This window comes from Opisthocomus hoazin, chromosome 4 (genome assembly GCF_030867145.1).
Source record: "Opisthocomus hoazin isolate bOpiHoa1 chromosome 4, bOpiHoa1.hap1, whole genome shotgun sequence".
In the NCBI taxonomy this organism is placed as follows: Eukaryota; Metazoa; Chordata; class Aves; order Opisthocomiformes; family Opisthocomidae; genus Opisthocomus; species Opisthocomus hoazin.
This window is the reverse complement of record NC_134417.1, coordinates 39630366-39645927: the sequence shown is the minus strand read 5'-3', so window position 1 is coordinate 39645927 and position 15562 is coordinate 39630366. Positions and strand designations below refer to the sequence as shown.

The following is a 15562-nucleotide window of genomic DNA, read 5'->3' as shown; positions in this document are numbered from 1 at the left end:
GCAATTCCTCTCCCCCAGGACAGCAGCCAGACCTCATCACACATGAGACCCAGGTACCCACCCTTTACTCAGCTCTGCTGCGTGACTGGTTCCCAAGGGGAAGGAGCCCACGCAGACTGGCACGGAGCTGTCAAATGGTACAGTGAATCCTCCTTTTCCTGGGAAAATGGAGGACCAGGACTATAGGCACACTTCAAAGCACATTCACTTGTCAGTTTAGAAACAGCCACTGTGTGTAATTCATACAACATGTATTGCTGAACTGATGTAGTCCAAGCGAGCGATCACGTTGTCTTATGAGCCAACAAGCATTCAGGTTCTTTACCACAGGACATCTGACAGTCCCAGCTCGGTGAACACGTTCCTTCCTTATAAGTTTCAACATTAGATCTACTCCTGAGAGCAAACAAATCCAGCCCAGTACCAAGCATGAGGCTGAGAAGTTACACAAACACAGTAAGATCATGAAGTGCAGAACATGCTCCGCTCCAGGTAACCTGACTGAAAGAGGCAGCCCCATGCCCTATCTGCCAGCACGTCAGAGCAGGCAAGGAACTTGCTTTCACATCTTGTATCCACAACTTTCTGAGAGTGCTTTCAGAAACAACATGCCTGCCTAGGCATAATAATACATATTTCACCGATTTAGCATTCATTCATTTATTCAAGAGAGCAGTCAAGATTTCTGGTGCAGAATGTTTAAATAACCACTCGGATGTTACAACACATACAAAGAACAGACAGATCACAACATGAAAGTTAACGACGATGACTACGGGAAGCATTACTTTCTTGAACAATAAATACAAAATACTAAATAAGTGGATTACATAGACATGCAAAGAGTGGAACCCATTATTAATTCTACAATCGAGATCAGAATCTGCAGTATTGTTTATAGAAGTGTGACATGGCAATTACATGTGTACTCAGCAATTCATTGTGTATTTAAAATGTTTATTATCCCATGCTAATTTGAGTAGCCTTTCTAATAAAAGCTAAAAGCTTTCAAAGTTTCAACCTGCTGAACATAAATAAATGCATATATTCTAGGCAACAGGCTAATCTTTGATACTTGATGTATGCTATGATCAACTTAACATCACCCAGAGATTTCACGCTCATAACAGTCCTTTAAAGTGCTTAAATAATATTATAATGAGCAGGGAACAAAAACAAAGGAATTGTCCTAATGTTTACAGGTTATCATCAATAGAGCCAGGAACAAAGCCCTTCGGATTGATTCCAGCCTAGTTCAAGTTATTTTTTGCTTCTGTTGTTCCTTTAATAAGCTCTTGTTTAATCACTAGAGAAGATTAGCTATTGCATAATACCCGCCTACTGTGCTCCTCTAAAACAAAGGCACAAGGACTCTACAGACAACAAAGCACACACTTCGCTTACATGGTTAAGAAAGTATCGAGCACATCCAACAATCACAGCAACTACTGGGTTGGCAGCGATCAACAGGAGAAAAAAGTAATTCTCCAGTAAAGCAGAGCCTTAGAAGAAAGACAGCAGACAAACAGGGACTTAACACACACACCAAAAAAAACAAACAAACAAAAAGAAAGGTGCCACCAGAAGGGCTGCCCATGGAAGACTGTCCAGAGATAGGAGTGGATTATTATAAATACGGAATCTCTACTGAGAGAGCAACTTCTGTGTTTCCCTCTTGGAAACTTGTAGAATCCAGGGTGCAGGAGACGTGGAAATCTTGGTAGTTCTCAAAAGAGTTGATAAGAACAACAGAGTCAAGTCACTCATTCCTTAGACACCTCCTAATTCTGCAAAGCCAAGCCTAACTTGCCAGCTGTGCCGCTTGCAGACATATGCTCCCCAGGCACAAGTGAAAAAGGCTATGTGCACGGTTTGCTCAGGCCACGTTACGTGCCAATTTCTGCGGATCGCAACAAGCACTACCTTCCAGAGCTCAAGTACCTGAAGCTCCCAAATGACAGGAGGAACACATACACAACTTGGGAAGGGAAGAAGTCTTCAAGGGCATTCTTCCCTCCCAAAGACCATATTCAGGCTCTTTTCTAAAACTTGTGTTTCAGTTGCTTCATTCCTGATCTTAAGTTTCCTTTGCACGCCAGGAAGAAAATCTATGGTCAGGCAAGATAGGGGGATTGGTCTTCAAACACAGTCCACACAAAAACATACCCACACAGACAGGCAACTCCGACACTACTTTGGAGAAAGCAAACATCACATTCACCTTAAAAAGTTGTTCCAGTACTTTGAAGATCCTTAGGACAAACTTTGGGATTCCACAGGAATATGCCTTTCCGTATTTATAATAATCCACTCCTATCTCTGGGACGCCAAGTCTGAAATGCCATTCTCCACTGGCGTACAGAGAAGTGGGTGAAGATCAGCTGCTGTCATTTCACAGAGCAAGGATCCCAAGCAAACAAAAGCGACCAGCGATGTGAGCAGTCCACAACACGCGCAGCACTTTCCCCACTGCCCCTGCCTTTTTTTTCTTTTCCACAACACAGCTGGAAATGTGTTATGTTTAAGTCAAAGGCGGATTGGATGATAGTCAAGCCCTTGAGAGGATACACAAGACAACATTTTTGCTAAAGACCTTTATCTTAAGACAGATAAGGACTTTTCACACCACTTAATGCTTTTGAAAATTAAAATGTAAGGCAAATTAAGTGCTTTATTGCTCACTTGTAACGAAAGAAAGCATTTCATGATTCTAAAAAACCACCTTTTCCCTTTATTTGCTCTGAAATCAGTAGCCACTTAGCACTACAGCTCCTGAAAACTCCTGAGGAATTTGTTATCAGCTGCTTCAGAAGAAAGGGACAAACAGCCACAAAATCCAAGACTCACCATGCTATACTAACACAGGAGATCAACAGAACATAACAAGAGCCAGGGAGCTGGACCAGTAACCTGCTGCAGCACCTAATGAGCCTACCAGTGACCGACACTACAAAACAGATCACACCACTTCTGTGGCAGGCTTCCTTTATTATCAATTTACGTCCCAATGCTTTCGTGACTTGAGTCCTGTAGATCCTGAGAAGCATGTAGGAACTCCTACACAGCAAAACCGTATGTTCTACGTTAATGGACAGAAGTATGAGCAACTACATGTGACAAAGGGCTGTGTTTGTTGTTCCTTTCTCCTTAGGCCATGCCCCTTATCACTACCAAACAGGCAGCAAAAAAGCAATTTTGCTTGGAATACCAGTGAAATGGTTTAGTAATCTAATTTCATGTGTATGAAAAATCATTATCAAATGAATACTATGCATGAGCTCTGCCAATTTGCTATTTGATGATGCACTGAGGAGGGTTCCCATAAGAAGTCAGCCAGGACATACAAAGCAGAGAAGCTTGTCACAATGCCTGCTTCACACCAATTGTCATTCCCTTCTTTAATGAACCTGTTAAGAGTGTGTATTTAAGTGGACCTAGTTTCCAGCCAAGTTTCTCCTCCTGTTCTCTGAGCATTCTGCCGTAACTGCCTCTTCTCCTTGGCAAAGATACACAGCAACCAGCACTTTTTGAACATCTCACTGGTATCACAGTCCAAGTCAGTAACTACAGAGGCCCAAAGAAGCAGGCTGGCAATCTGCTCATGTAAACAAACAAAAGCCCACAGCTTCTCCAAAAGCTTACTCCACACTAGCTAAAGGAAACTCCTTACAGTGCATTCAGGATTTTTAGCTGGAAAACGCAACATGCTGCTGTCACGCAGCACAAAGCCTTCCTAACAGTGAGCGGCAAGTCAAAGGTTTTAACAATCGTCCGGGAAACTGCATCCCGAGACTAAGCAGTGTACGTACAGCAAACCTTCACTTTTCCTCTTACATAACCCTGCTTCTGCCAGCAAGAAGACCCACGGTCCAACAGTGGAAGAAGCACATGGAACAACCACCGTGCTTGTGCTATCAAAAGGCACACAGAAACGGACCAAATCCTTGATTCTCCTTCTCTTTTGAAAACAAATGCCTATGGATTGTTTTTCAAATCTACACAAAAAAAAAAAAAAGATGTTCCTACATATTTCCAAACTGCACACAGAAGTCTTTGCTCTATATGTTGCGATTCTTATATTGTAAGTTAATAAGAGGAAGAGCTGTACACTTCAGACATCAGGATCTAACCAGAACACTTGCCCAAGAACGAGTAAGAATCCAGCTACGTCCGTTACCAACAGCAATCCCACACAGAGAATCCACATCATCAGAGCTCCATTTCAAGTTACACGCTGCTGGACACATCAGCTTTGCACCACATGTATATTTCTATCCCATTCTTTCCATACTACAGCTTCAGAGGTAAAGTCAGCTAATGAAAACACCTAGCATCAAGGAACTGGTCAACACACCTAACTCCATGTGCATTCACTAGTTAAGACTATTTGAGAAAACAGAGATGAAAACACAGGACCCGAAGGGAGCCTTCTCAGCCAAACCAGGTAGGTTCCTGCTATGACGGGCAGGCTAACTGTGTGATCTCTCAATCTTAAACTCCCCAAAATCACTCTGAATTACTGCCTTTGAAAGCCGCTTTGGAACTTCGCTTTTCTGCCATCACTAGTTTCTCATATCCAACCTATAGCATGTCTGCAGACAGTTTACATCCCCTTGTTCTTGTGCCAACACTGTCTTTTAGACTGAACGGTTGGGTTTTCCTAATTTTTTTCCTCCTCATTTTTTTCATTCAACGGTCTCCTGGAATACAAGCGCATTTAATGCAGTGGTTCAATGAATACTTCAAAGGCCATTATCAAACATGACAACCAAGCAGAGAAGTCCCAGGCTGCTGCTTTCAAGAGACTCTCTTTTCCAAACCCATACTAGTCTTCTTGTGCCCATCTAGCTGCCCTCTGCAGATGTCCGCTCAGCTAACAGAACCCATGAACCAACCACCTCCAAACCAACTCACCAACACCAGGCTTACTTTTTGGTCACCTCAGTTCCCTGTTTCAGCTCACCACACAACTGCCTCTGCTTTCCTGTGGTGGAGAGGCAGGAGAGGAAAAGGGGAGAATGTTCCCATATTCGCAAAGGCGGCTTACAGTCTTCATACGAACACAGCCTCAAATTCCATTTTGTTAGCCTACCTAGCCAAGCTCTTCTGTTATCCTTGAAAACAGACTGTCCAAGGATCCCATTTCACCCATTCCTGGAAGCGACAGGCAGAATCCAAAACCATTTTTCTGAAAGGTGGATCAGAAGTTTTATGCATCAGTGAACATTACTACACTATAGGACGACATCTGTTGCCACTCTCGCCCTCAAATCACACTACTTCTGTGACTGATCCTTGATCATATGCAGTCTCTTTTCTCTCCCAGAGGTCTCTTCATGTTAATTCCCAAGCCTATAATGTTGTTATTCATTCCTATTGCATGACTTCACAATGCACCTCATTTCTGTCATTCCAGCATTCCTCATCACCCAGCTCTTGCACCACATTCCAGTCTTCCTTTGTAACACCAATTCATCAAGTTTGCTCATGATAGTTAGATTTTACTGTGTAAATGATGCCAGCGCCACTTACACGGGCCCAAATTCAATCCTGAGAAACACCCCCAGCAAGCACCTTTCAGACCAGCAGCTCCTCTTCTGACACAAATCTGTTGGGGCTTCCTCTCCTTCATACTGTTCCTTACTCAAGTACCAGCTCTTGTACTAATTATCCAGTATCTTCACCTTCAAAAAAAAAAAAAACAACCCACAATTTTTTTTTTTGCTAGTGCTGTGCGATCCGCTGTCAAGCTCCACGCATATTCGAGCTACTTTGTTCCTTTTACAGAGAAAATAAATCAATCATTTATTCTTACAAAAGATGCAGGTCAGTCAGGCATGATCTATCCTTAGTGAATCCCCGTAGGACTCAGTCTACTTAGTTTCACATTGTTAATTAATTCTTTCCTTCACAAATTCTCCAGAGCCTCGCTAGTATGCTGATGTCAGACTCATTAGGCTATAGTTGCGCAGCTCCCTGCCTCCAGTTCTTTTAGGAAACAATTTTTACAGTTCAGTAACAAATCTGCTAAGTTAGAGGTACAATATATTTAAAATCAGATTTCTGATCAGATTTCCCTTAGGAAGCCTGGCTGTTTGTCATTCTACCAAGTGTCATTCTGTTCCTGCAGTTCTTCTCCCTGGAACACAGCTACCTTCCCCAGCTACCTTCCTCTCTAACTTCCCGAGTTCATTTCTTCAGATACTTCAAGACGACTTTGCTTCAGAGGTATTCTGACCCAGTTCTTTACAACACCTGAAAATGTATTTCTTCGAACATTTTACTGGCCGCAACATAAAATTCACTGTTACTAATTTATAGTTTGGATTTTTGGGGTTATTTTTCTGCTTTGCATCTACCCTACACAATGTCACAAGAAAAGAAATAATGGCCCCAAAAGAATGGAAGCAACAAAAGCCACCTCTGCTTTTGCCTCCAACATATGTCTTTTGCAAGAGGCCAACAACAAGGAGAGGGCAAAAATGCGCTCATCCTCCGACAGACACCCAACTGACTCTCATCTCCTAATGGTCTTTGACAAGAAAGCAACTGATAAATATTGCAAACCTTCCAGCCTAGATGATCTATGTACTTCACAGCAACCGATCCTGCAAACATCCACAGGCGAACAGCCCCTAGACACCCCGAGGAGAAAGGATGCATCCCAACTCCGCGCAGGTCTCTCAGAAAAGGAGATGGAAGAACACATGCGATCAGCCACTGCACTTCCGCTTCGGCCTCTGCTGGCATGAGGAATTGTCCTCCTGCCACCGCGCTGCGTTTGTTTTGTTTCCTGGAGCACCAACAAATACTGATTTAACTCTCTGCTACCATGCACGAAACGCGTTCCTGTCAGACCGATTCCTGCACAACAACCACCATCACAGTCATTATTGTTGTGGCAATTTTTATGCAGATGAAGAATGTTCCGTGCAAAAAAGCTCACTGCAAGCGCAGCACTGTATCTACCTGCTCTTGCCTCCGCAAAGCCGCTGTGCATGCAGCCCAGCTGGGCAACAGCATCTCCTGTTCTAAGGGTTGAAAAAAATATTTAAAAAAAAAAAAAAACGAGCGTAAAATGCCTATGAAACACACAACCTAAAATTCTTCTACCTCACAGGCCTCGCGAAGCAGCCAGGCATATATGGAAGCAGGGAAGGGACGCGCAAAGGAAGGGTGGACCTGCACCCGGGGCCCGCAGGCTGCCTGCGGACAGGCCGCACCCGTCAGGGCTCAGCGCGGCGGCAGGCACAAGAACCGAGCTGTTTTCCCCTCAGCTCCCCGCCCGAGCGCGTCCCGCAGGCCCGGCCCGCAGCAGGCGCGGAGGCCCGGCCCGGGCCGCCTCCCGGCGCCGACCGGACAGCTGGGGGGGGGCGGCCGGCTCGCGGAGCTCCCTCAGCCGGCCCGGGCTCCGCTCGCCCCCCGGCGGGAGTGTCCAGCAGGGCAGGGAGCAGGCACGCAGGCAGCTCCGCACACACCCACCGCCCGGGGCCGGCTGAGTCACGGCCCCGCCGGGCAGCCCCCGCCCGCCCCACGGCTGAGGGACCCCCCTCCGGCAGGGGCTCCAGCCGCAGCCCGAGGACAGCGCCCGGGCAGGGAGGGAGCGCAGAGGCGGGAGACCAGCGGCAGCCTCACCTGGCAGCCCTTCTTGTGGTGGAAGCCCACCACCACGATGTGCAGCACCGGGCCCCGCGGGGGGGTGCGCGGCTGCTCCATGGCACCCCGGCGACGGCCGCTCCGGAGGACGTCGCCGTGCCCGGCTCTCGCTCCGCCTCCCGGGGTCCAGCGGGGCCGCAGCCCCGGCCGCCCGCGCTTCCGCAGCGCCGGCCGGGGGAGGGCGGGGCGCCGCCGGCAGCACCTCCCCCTTCCCGCTCCGCCCTCGGGAGGGGCCCGGGCCGCCGCACCTCCTCCTCCTCCTGGTCGCCTGCGTCTCTGGGAGTCCCCTGCCAAAATCGCCCGACGCGCAGGGACGGCGCGGCCCCGGGCGGCCTCCTTCCAGCGAGGAGAAGTTCGGATTAATATTAATGACGGCGCAAAACGAAGTCTGGGCTGGTTTCAGTCCAGGCGTGTCGGGTTGGCTGCCGAAGGTTAAAAGTGAGAAAAATCAAGTTAGGGCTGCTCCTGTTAGCACTGTCCCGCTGCTGAGCGTACGTTACGATACCCTAGAAAGACAGTTCAAGGACGTGTCCAAGCCAATTTATTGTGAGAGAAAAAAAAATATTAAGAATTATCTTGCTGCACCCTGACCGTGCTCCCTCTTTAACCTTTGTTACGATTCCACTCTGGTTATTTAAATCAACAACATTTGCTAGAGACTGTACTCTTCATAATTAAGATTCTCGGTGGAAGTAGGAGGAAGAGATTATTTCTGCAAGGACTATAAAAGAACAGTGCTTAAAGAAAATCTCATCACCGACACCATACCCAGAGGCTCAAATGATAACAATAAAGCACATAATTACGTATTGTTCCTCAGCTCCAACAGAAGTGGCGTTACAGGAAAAATACACTGTAAGGAACACAGGATAAGCTACAAGGAACAATCCCGCTCTGGCAAGCAAGTAATTTCTTACTAGTTTTAGTCTGTAATTTACCATTTAGTATCATTTCAAAAAAGAAAAAGGAATGAAATATTGGCTGTTAGGTCCCGCAGTAAGGAGATCTCCCCCCGAAGACGCATGGGAGTGTTTGTAGCTCACACTCGGTTCACAGAGGAAGGTGTAGTCTGGCGTCGCTCTTACTGCTGTGGATGCTGCATTACAGAGTGATGCTGCTGGATAACTGGGGCTTACTGCTTCTCTGAATAGATTATTAGATTTTTTTTTTTCCTGCTTGAAATTTTCTTTCCCGCTACAGCAATAGAAATGTTGGACTGACAACATCAGCCTGTTCTAGGAGAACTAACTGGCTAACATCACCTGTGTTTTTTTTCACAGCTCACGCTGCGTGTATTTATGAGGAAGGAAGGTGAGAGCTGCTACGAAACAGAAGCTCTTGGGAAAGTCTCAGTCAGAATTTTCCTAAAGGAATTTTCTTTCTCAGTGCATAGCTAACAAATAGCCATGAAAACTCAGCTCTACAGTCCTTCTGTTACTCAGAGTATTATGTTACTTAAGAACCACCAGCAATTATATCATTACCATAGTACTCGTAATTCGTTGGTCATTCTGCATTTCATAACAGCGAGTTCTCAGCTTGGCTTCCGTGCAGTGGGACTTCCCGAGATGGGCGAGCTTCACCTGGGCAGTATGATAGTTTATGTCTGGAAGTAGCATCAGAGGTGAGCAGTCCTGGCGGCAGCTGGTAGCTCCGCTCTGTTTGTTAAGTACAGCCCAGCTTCCTAAAGAACAAAACTGTGAATTTGTGGAGACGAGCGTGCGACTGAAAAATAGTAATTTTGGGATTTCTGTTGAAGAAAAGCATAAATGAAGTCCAGCCTGGATCTGAGGTTTGTAACTAATTTCTTCTTGATGGCAATCTCACTTTGTGTTTGGAATCGATTTTTTTCCTGAAGCTCTTGTCCTAATTTTTAGAAAAACTGAACAGTATGCAGTAAGGATCATAACACTGGTTGGAATTACGATCTCTTGCTCAGAAGCTTCTGTAAAAGAAATAGGAAAAAAAAAAGACTGCAAAAGTATTGATTGGACATAAATTGAATGAATGTCTCACAATATTAAAAACTGTAGAACATTTCACAAAGATAAAAAACTTAGATATGAATATAAAATACAGAAAAATGCCCATTAGTTAAGTAAACAAATGAACAAAACTAGCACAAAGTGATTATTTCATGTGAAACATGAAAAAAAGCAGTAAGGCAAGAGGAGAAAACGCTGCCGTGTGAAGGGCCATCCACGTTCGTTATGGTGAACGAAGGTACACGAGAATTTCATTAACGCGATGATTAGGATAAGTCTACCCCCACTGACTACATCCATCTTCCACATGGGGAAAAATACTTGGCTGAAGATATTTTGGTGTAACCATGGGCAGCCCTTCACCTCTGCGGCTAACATGGACGCCATCCCACCTCAGCTCCTGTCGCTCAGCGAGGAGAGCCGCCGCCGCTTGGTGGGAAGCCTGAACGGGGCAGGCGAGGTGGGAAGGCGAGCAGGCAGCTCCTGTCAGGCGAGGGTCTCCTTGCCCAGCGCAGGGCTGTGTGTGTGCGCGGAGGCGGCATGAGGCGAGGGAGGGCGGTGGTGGCCTGGTGGAGGGGCACTGGGACGTCCCAATCTCCGGCACGGGCAGCGACCGGGGAGGTGGCTTTGGGCCACAGTTCGGGTGCGGAGCAAAGGCCGGCTGGGGACGAGTGTTGGTGCTCGGCCGTCACACGGTGATGAACCACACACCAGCGACAGTAACGGGTTGTCACTGAAGGGGACATGTTCCTGTGGCGCTCCAGCCTACTGCCTCAGAAACTTGTTTTATGTTGTAGTCGCAGTAAAGTGTGCAAGGACACTAGAGTGACCGTCTTTTCTCCCCACTCTTGCAGCACGTGGACGAGTGGTCCTTTGATGTATTTGCACTAAATGGCCCCAGTGGGGATCACACGCTGAACTTCATTTTCCGTGAACTTCTCAGCAGCTTGTATCCGTTCCAAAGGGAGACGGTTCCTGCAGCGCTCTGGAACAGCGGTGTCAGCCACGTCAGCCTCCTGATAGTAGGGCTGAGGAAGCGATGGGACCGTCTCGTTTGCATGGGGGTGAGTAGTTCTTGCCCACAGTGAATATTCCCTTGTACCGTGAACAGTCACTTCTCGCTCTGGCTTGCAAGTAGCCGAAGCATTGCTGGGCAAGCATCCGCCCCTTCTCAGCTCTGCTAACCACTCCCACAGCCCGGTCTGCCAGCAGCTGGCTGAGCTGTACATCCAGAGGGATCCCTCAGCCCAGCCTGCTGTCAGGGCCTTTGCTGAAGCACGTTCTTCCAGCGTTCCTGTTCTGCCCTGCCTCCTCCGGGCCATTCGGTGAGGTCTCGCTGCAGCTTTCTTCCCCAGCTTCACGGCCAATCCAGGCACCAGCGGTACACGACGGGTGCTGACTGGGACTACGCAGCAGACTGTGCTAACATCGCAAGCACCATGCCTCTTTTTGGTAGGCGTTTCTGTGGTTTCGTTGTGTGGACTGAAAGTGCCGCGTGTTTGATATGAAGTATCTTCAGAAAAGAAAAGAACCAGGCTCCCAAGGGCTGGGGGAAAGGTTGCGGTATCCCTGCTGCTGCTGCTGACAGGACGGAGTGAGTTACCAGCAGCTCTTGTGCAGCCCAGATCTGCCTGTGTGTTTGGGGCCAGTCATGAGGAGCACTGAGCAGAGTAGGAGGGGAGGCGACAGGCAGGACACAAAACACTTGGTTTTCAGCAGGTGCTTTCTGCCTTGGGCACCGTGGCACCAACAGCAAATAAGTGCTGGGAAGTCTTTTAAGTTGGTTGGCATCTTCAGAAGCATCGGTCATGGGAGTAACTGCACATTTTTTTTTGGCTACAGAGGGGCACTCATCAGAGCGTGGCTTTTTACTGAAATTGAGGAACAGAGACACTGGGATATCTCCTCCAGCGAGAGATGTGATGGATGTCCTCAAAGACTTCACCAGCTATGGCCTTGAGCACTGGGGTCAGACACTCAGGGAGTGGAGAAGACCAGGCAGTTCCTGCCGGAATGGCTCTTGTTCCTGTGCAGGGAATTCTTCCCAGCTGAGAGGATCTTTAACGCAGCGAGCCTGTGCCAGCTGAACAACAGCATGCACTGCCACTGCATTGCGTTGCAGGTATATTCCGGCTGGCTTATTACAACACCTACCTCAGAAAATTAACAAGCGGCCACCTTACTACATGGGAAGAAGCTATCTGGAGACACTGATGGCGAGGCAAAATGTGCACAATTGGATTAAAGTCAGGTAATAAAGCGTTGAATTTCACTGAAATTGCTAGGAGGGGACATGGCAGAGCCCCACAGAGTCACTGTGGCTGCATGCATCCTCCACAAAGAGAGGGTGATGACTCTTTCCCAGCAGTTTAAGAGGTTGTAAGAAAGCAGCGAGGGTTAACTTCGAGGTATGAACTGAGCTTGGAGTTGTCCTAAGGAGCTCGCTTATCCCTGTATCTGCTTCAGAAGGTCATCCAGTGCCCGCTGCAAATCGACACTAGCTGACCTCTCTCGTGACACGCTGTTCATCCCAGGACAGTCACAGGAACCAACAGGGGAGAGCGTAACGATGGGACATCTCAGGCTTTCAGCACTGGATTCCCCTGCGCTCTGCCTGGACAGTCCCACCCTGCCAGGCCCACACAGACGCCAAGCAGGAAGGCAGTCCCCAAGTTAGGAGAGCTGAGCATTTCCCCCATTTTTCATAATCTGATTGCGGAGTCCATGCAACAAAGTGCAGGGAGCTGTTTTTCCTCACATCTATGAGGCCTCAGGCACTGGCTCAAAATGACTTTGCAAGCTCAAAGCCAGTGAAAACGAGAGCTGGAGCAGCCAGCTGCTATATCCCATGGCATGGAAACAGAGATCAGCAAAAATAGAGCATGGCTACAGCGTTCTCTGGTTTTGCTGATCCTCATCCATTTTGTTAGTACTGGGAGCAGCTGCCTAAAACCACAAGTCCATCAAGTTTTGATCAGAGTTTTTATATGCTATTTTTCAAGCGGAACCTGCCCATGTTAGGCTGCACAAAGCTTGGTAACCTGCGGTCTTTGCAGTGCCGTGTAACAGACATTTATCACCATAAGAACTCAAAATTTTTAAGTAGTTTAGGTTTACTCATTAAAGCTCATATTAAGGAGACACGAACCAGAAGCAGGGCTCCCTGAGCACACTCCATTTCTGCTTTTGTGCTGTAGATTCAGGCTCTTGCCATGCAACTCTGTGCCCTGCTGGGATACTCTCTCTCTCTGACACGTCTCATGGCAAGCTTTAGTGATGCTGTATTGAACCAGCACCCAGGAAATAAGCCTCCTTGACTGTAAAGGAAATTACTCCGAACTGAAAACACAATGCGTGCTCCAACAGGTGAAATAGTCGAAGGCTTCAGCTAAGGATAAATCTGATCGTAATAGACCTGGCTTACATCATTTTAGGATCTGACCTTAATACTTTCTGGCACTAACAGGGTTTTGGCTCAGCACAAGCAAAGTGAGAAGTGGGGAGGAGCTTTTTGGAGGCTCGTGGTGATTTTAGACATGCCATTGCCAGCGGAGAGGCTGGTATTCTGGTCACCAAACTTAGGAACCTATTTTGCCATGGACTCTCGGTGACTCCTCAGCGAGAAGGGCATTGCCCTTCTCTGGGGGCTCCGTCCCTGTGGTTCAGGGCTGAAGCTCAGCACCAGAGGTGGCTTTGTGCAGCAATCCTACATTTTCAAGAGGGTAAGGGCTTGGTTTGACCCATCTGACTGCAGTCACCATCGCTGCAAAGCCACAAGGCCGTGCAACAGCTGGGTACTGGTGGCTCTGCTGTGCCGAACACAAACCTCTCCTTGTTTGTTTTGGTTCTGCTTTTGTTCTTTTTCTTCCAGTGAGGTGCTGCTGGGACCCGTACCTGCCAGCTTCACCTTCCAGCCTAAAGACAAGGCAAACTCCGACACTCAGGGCTGAGCAGGCCCTTTCCCAGGGCACCGAGTCGAGAGGAGGCGTTAGGACGGTGTGTGTCAAGGAGCGGCGTTGCTCAGCTGCGCTCTAAATAAAGTTTGATGTTTTTAGAAGCGTGGCTGCCTTCACGCCCCCAGCATCGGTCCCTGCCACGAGTTACGCAGCAGCAGGCCTTGCACAGCCTTGCAGCCAGAGGTGCCTCACTAACAGACAGCAATCTGTTTAATCAACAGGACACAGGCCAGGAGACATCTTTGGCCTCCAGCTCACGGCAGGAGTTGTCCCGACTCCCCCAGACCACACACTGTTTACACAGTGGGAGCGAGAGGGGACATTCCTACCAGGATGTCCTTGGGAGTGCCAACTCCTCCAAGTACGAGGAAGGGATGCATGTACTAACCCAGTCCCTGGGGTCCTGTAGACCACACACAGCCCCAGCACCTCCTCAGACGCAGTTGTGCAGAACCCACTCCTCTGTTGGGAGCACGCAGCAGCGGCTGCTGTCTCCTCCTGGCTGTCACGCACATGGGGAAAGCGCGGACCCCCCTCCAAGGCCGATCCAAAGCTGTTTCCCCAGCACGAGACTAAAAGACCTGACAGCAGCCCTTGACGGAGGGCTGGGGGAAAGCAGGCCACCTTCCCTCACGCCCTCGAGGGCCTTCTCCCTATCTCTGCGTCGCTCCAGTCAACGCAGCAGCACACACAACAGGCACAAATGCATTTGCCAGGTGGCACAAGGAGGCTGCGGATCCAGCTTGGTCCGCACGCGGCCTGGCTGAATCCACTTGTTCTTCTTCCCCCTCAAAAATACTATTGAAACCCAAAAGCACTTGCACCCACAGCCCCCGAGAGCCGTCGGTAGGGGCCAGGGGCACCCAGCCCCCCTTAACCCTCTCCCTCCCCACCATGACCTGGGGAGCCGGCTGGGGCGGGATGGAACACTGGGAGCCCCCACATTCCTTCCTGGAGACGCCACAGAGTCCTTAGAACCCAACGGCCACCACAGAACATGGCGCAGCCACCACGGCAGCTCCCACCCCGCGGCCCCCGCGCCCCTCCTGCGCCCCGGATCCTGCACACTTTTGTGCTCCCCGAGACCTTCTACCCCCCAGGTAGGCACCCACCCCGACCCCTGCAGCCCGCGGACGCTCTCGGGGCCAAGAGCGGAGGTGACTGCCGGGGCCATCGCTCCCCTCTCTCTCTTGCAGCCTCAGCCAACCGCTGCCAACTGCCCGCGCAGCAGCAGCCCTTCCCTGCAGCCTGGCCACCCCAGATCTGGAGGGCACCCCTGGCACGGGGGGCACCCCCAGCCCCCCAGCCACCACCACCAGGTACGGCAGCCCTCTCTGCTCTGGCACCCCACCACCTTCGCCACCCCCACCATCCCCCACCCCCGGGCACCTTCAGCACCCCCAGACCCCGCGCTCTCCCACCGGCCCCACCACCCCCGGCCCCACCGCACTTTTCCCACGGGGCTTCAGCAAGACCGGGCCAGCGTCCCTGCCCTCGCCTGCCTGATGCGCGCCCAGGAAATCCCATTTCCAGACAATTTCCCAAACACTTGGGGCCATCTCTCCTGTTTCACCTCCCTGAAGCGACTCTCCTCCCCGATTCCCAACCACATCCCGCCGGCACAGCAGCTCACCCCGCGGGGACCGCCCCGGCCACCACCTCCCCACGTGCCTGGCGCAGAGCCGGGGGACGTCGGCGATGGGGGCCGGCTCGGCGGGTGTCCCTGGAGGGTCCCCCCGGCCCACCGCCGCTCCCTCTCACCCACACAGGGCTGCAGATGGCTCCATGTGGCTGCTGGTTCGACCCCCACCTCTTCCACATCGAGTGGGCCAGCACCCACCAGCCTCCAGTGCCAGGCAGCGACGTCCCCCACAGCACCTCTGATGCCCCCCACAACCAACACCTTGGCCACCCGGCACGTGACCTGGCACTGCCCGAGAGGGTACCTCTCGAAGAGGCCCTCAG

At 49.9% G+C, this 15562-nt stretch overlaps 1 protein-coding gene across 4 annotated transcripts in view; it reads right to left on the bottom strand.

Annotated features, from left to right (window-relative positions):
- AVL9 (AVL9 cell migration associated) overlaps positions 1-7814 on the bottom strand; it is a 40698-nt gene extending 32884 nt beyond the window's left edge. For all 4 annotated transcript variants that reach the window (XM_075418645.1, XM_075418647.1, XM_075418646.1 and 1 more), the window contains exon 1: positions 7636-7814. In XM_075418645.1, the coding sequence (XP_075274760.1) occupies positions 7636-7716 (81 nt within the window). In that variant the 5' untranslated portion in view covers positions 7717-7814. The remainder of the gene's footprint in view (positions 1-7635) is intronic.
- Between the last annotated feature and the right edge of the window lie 7748 nt (positions 7815-15562).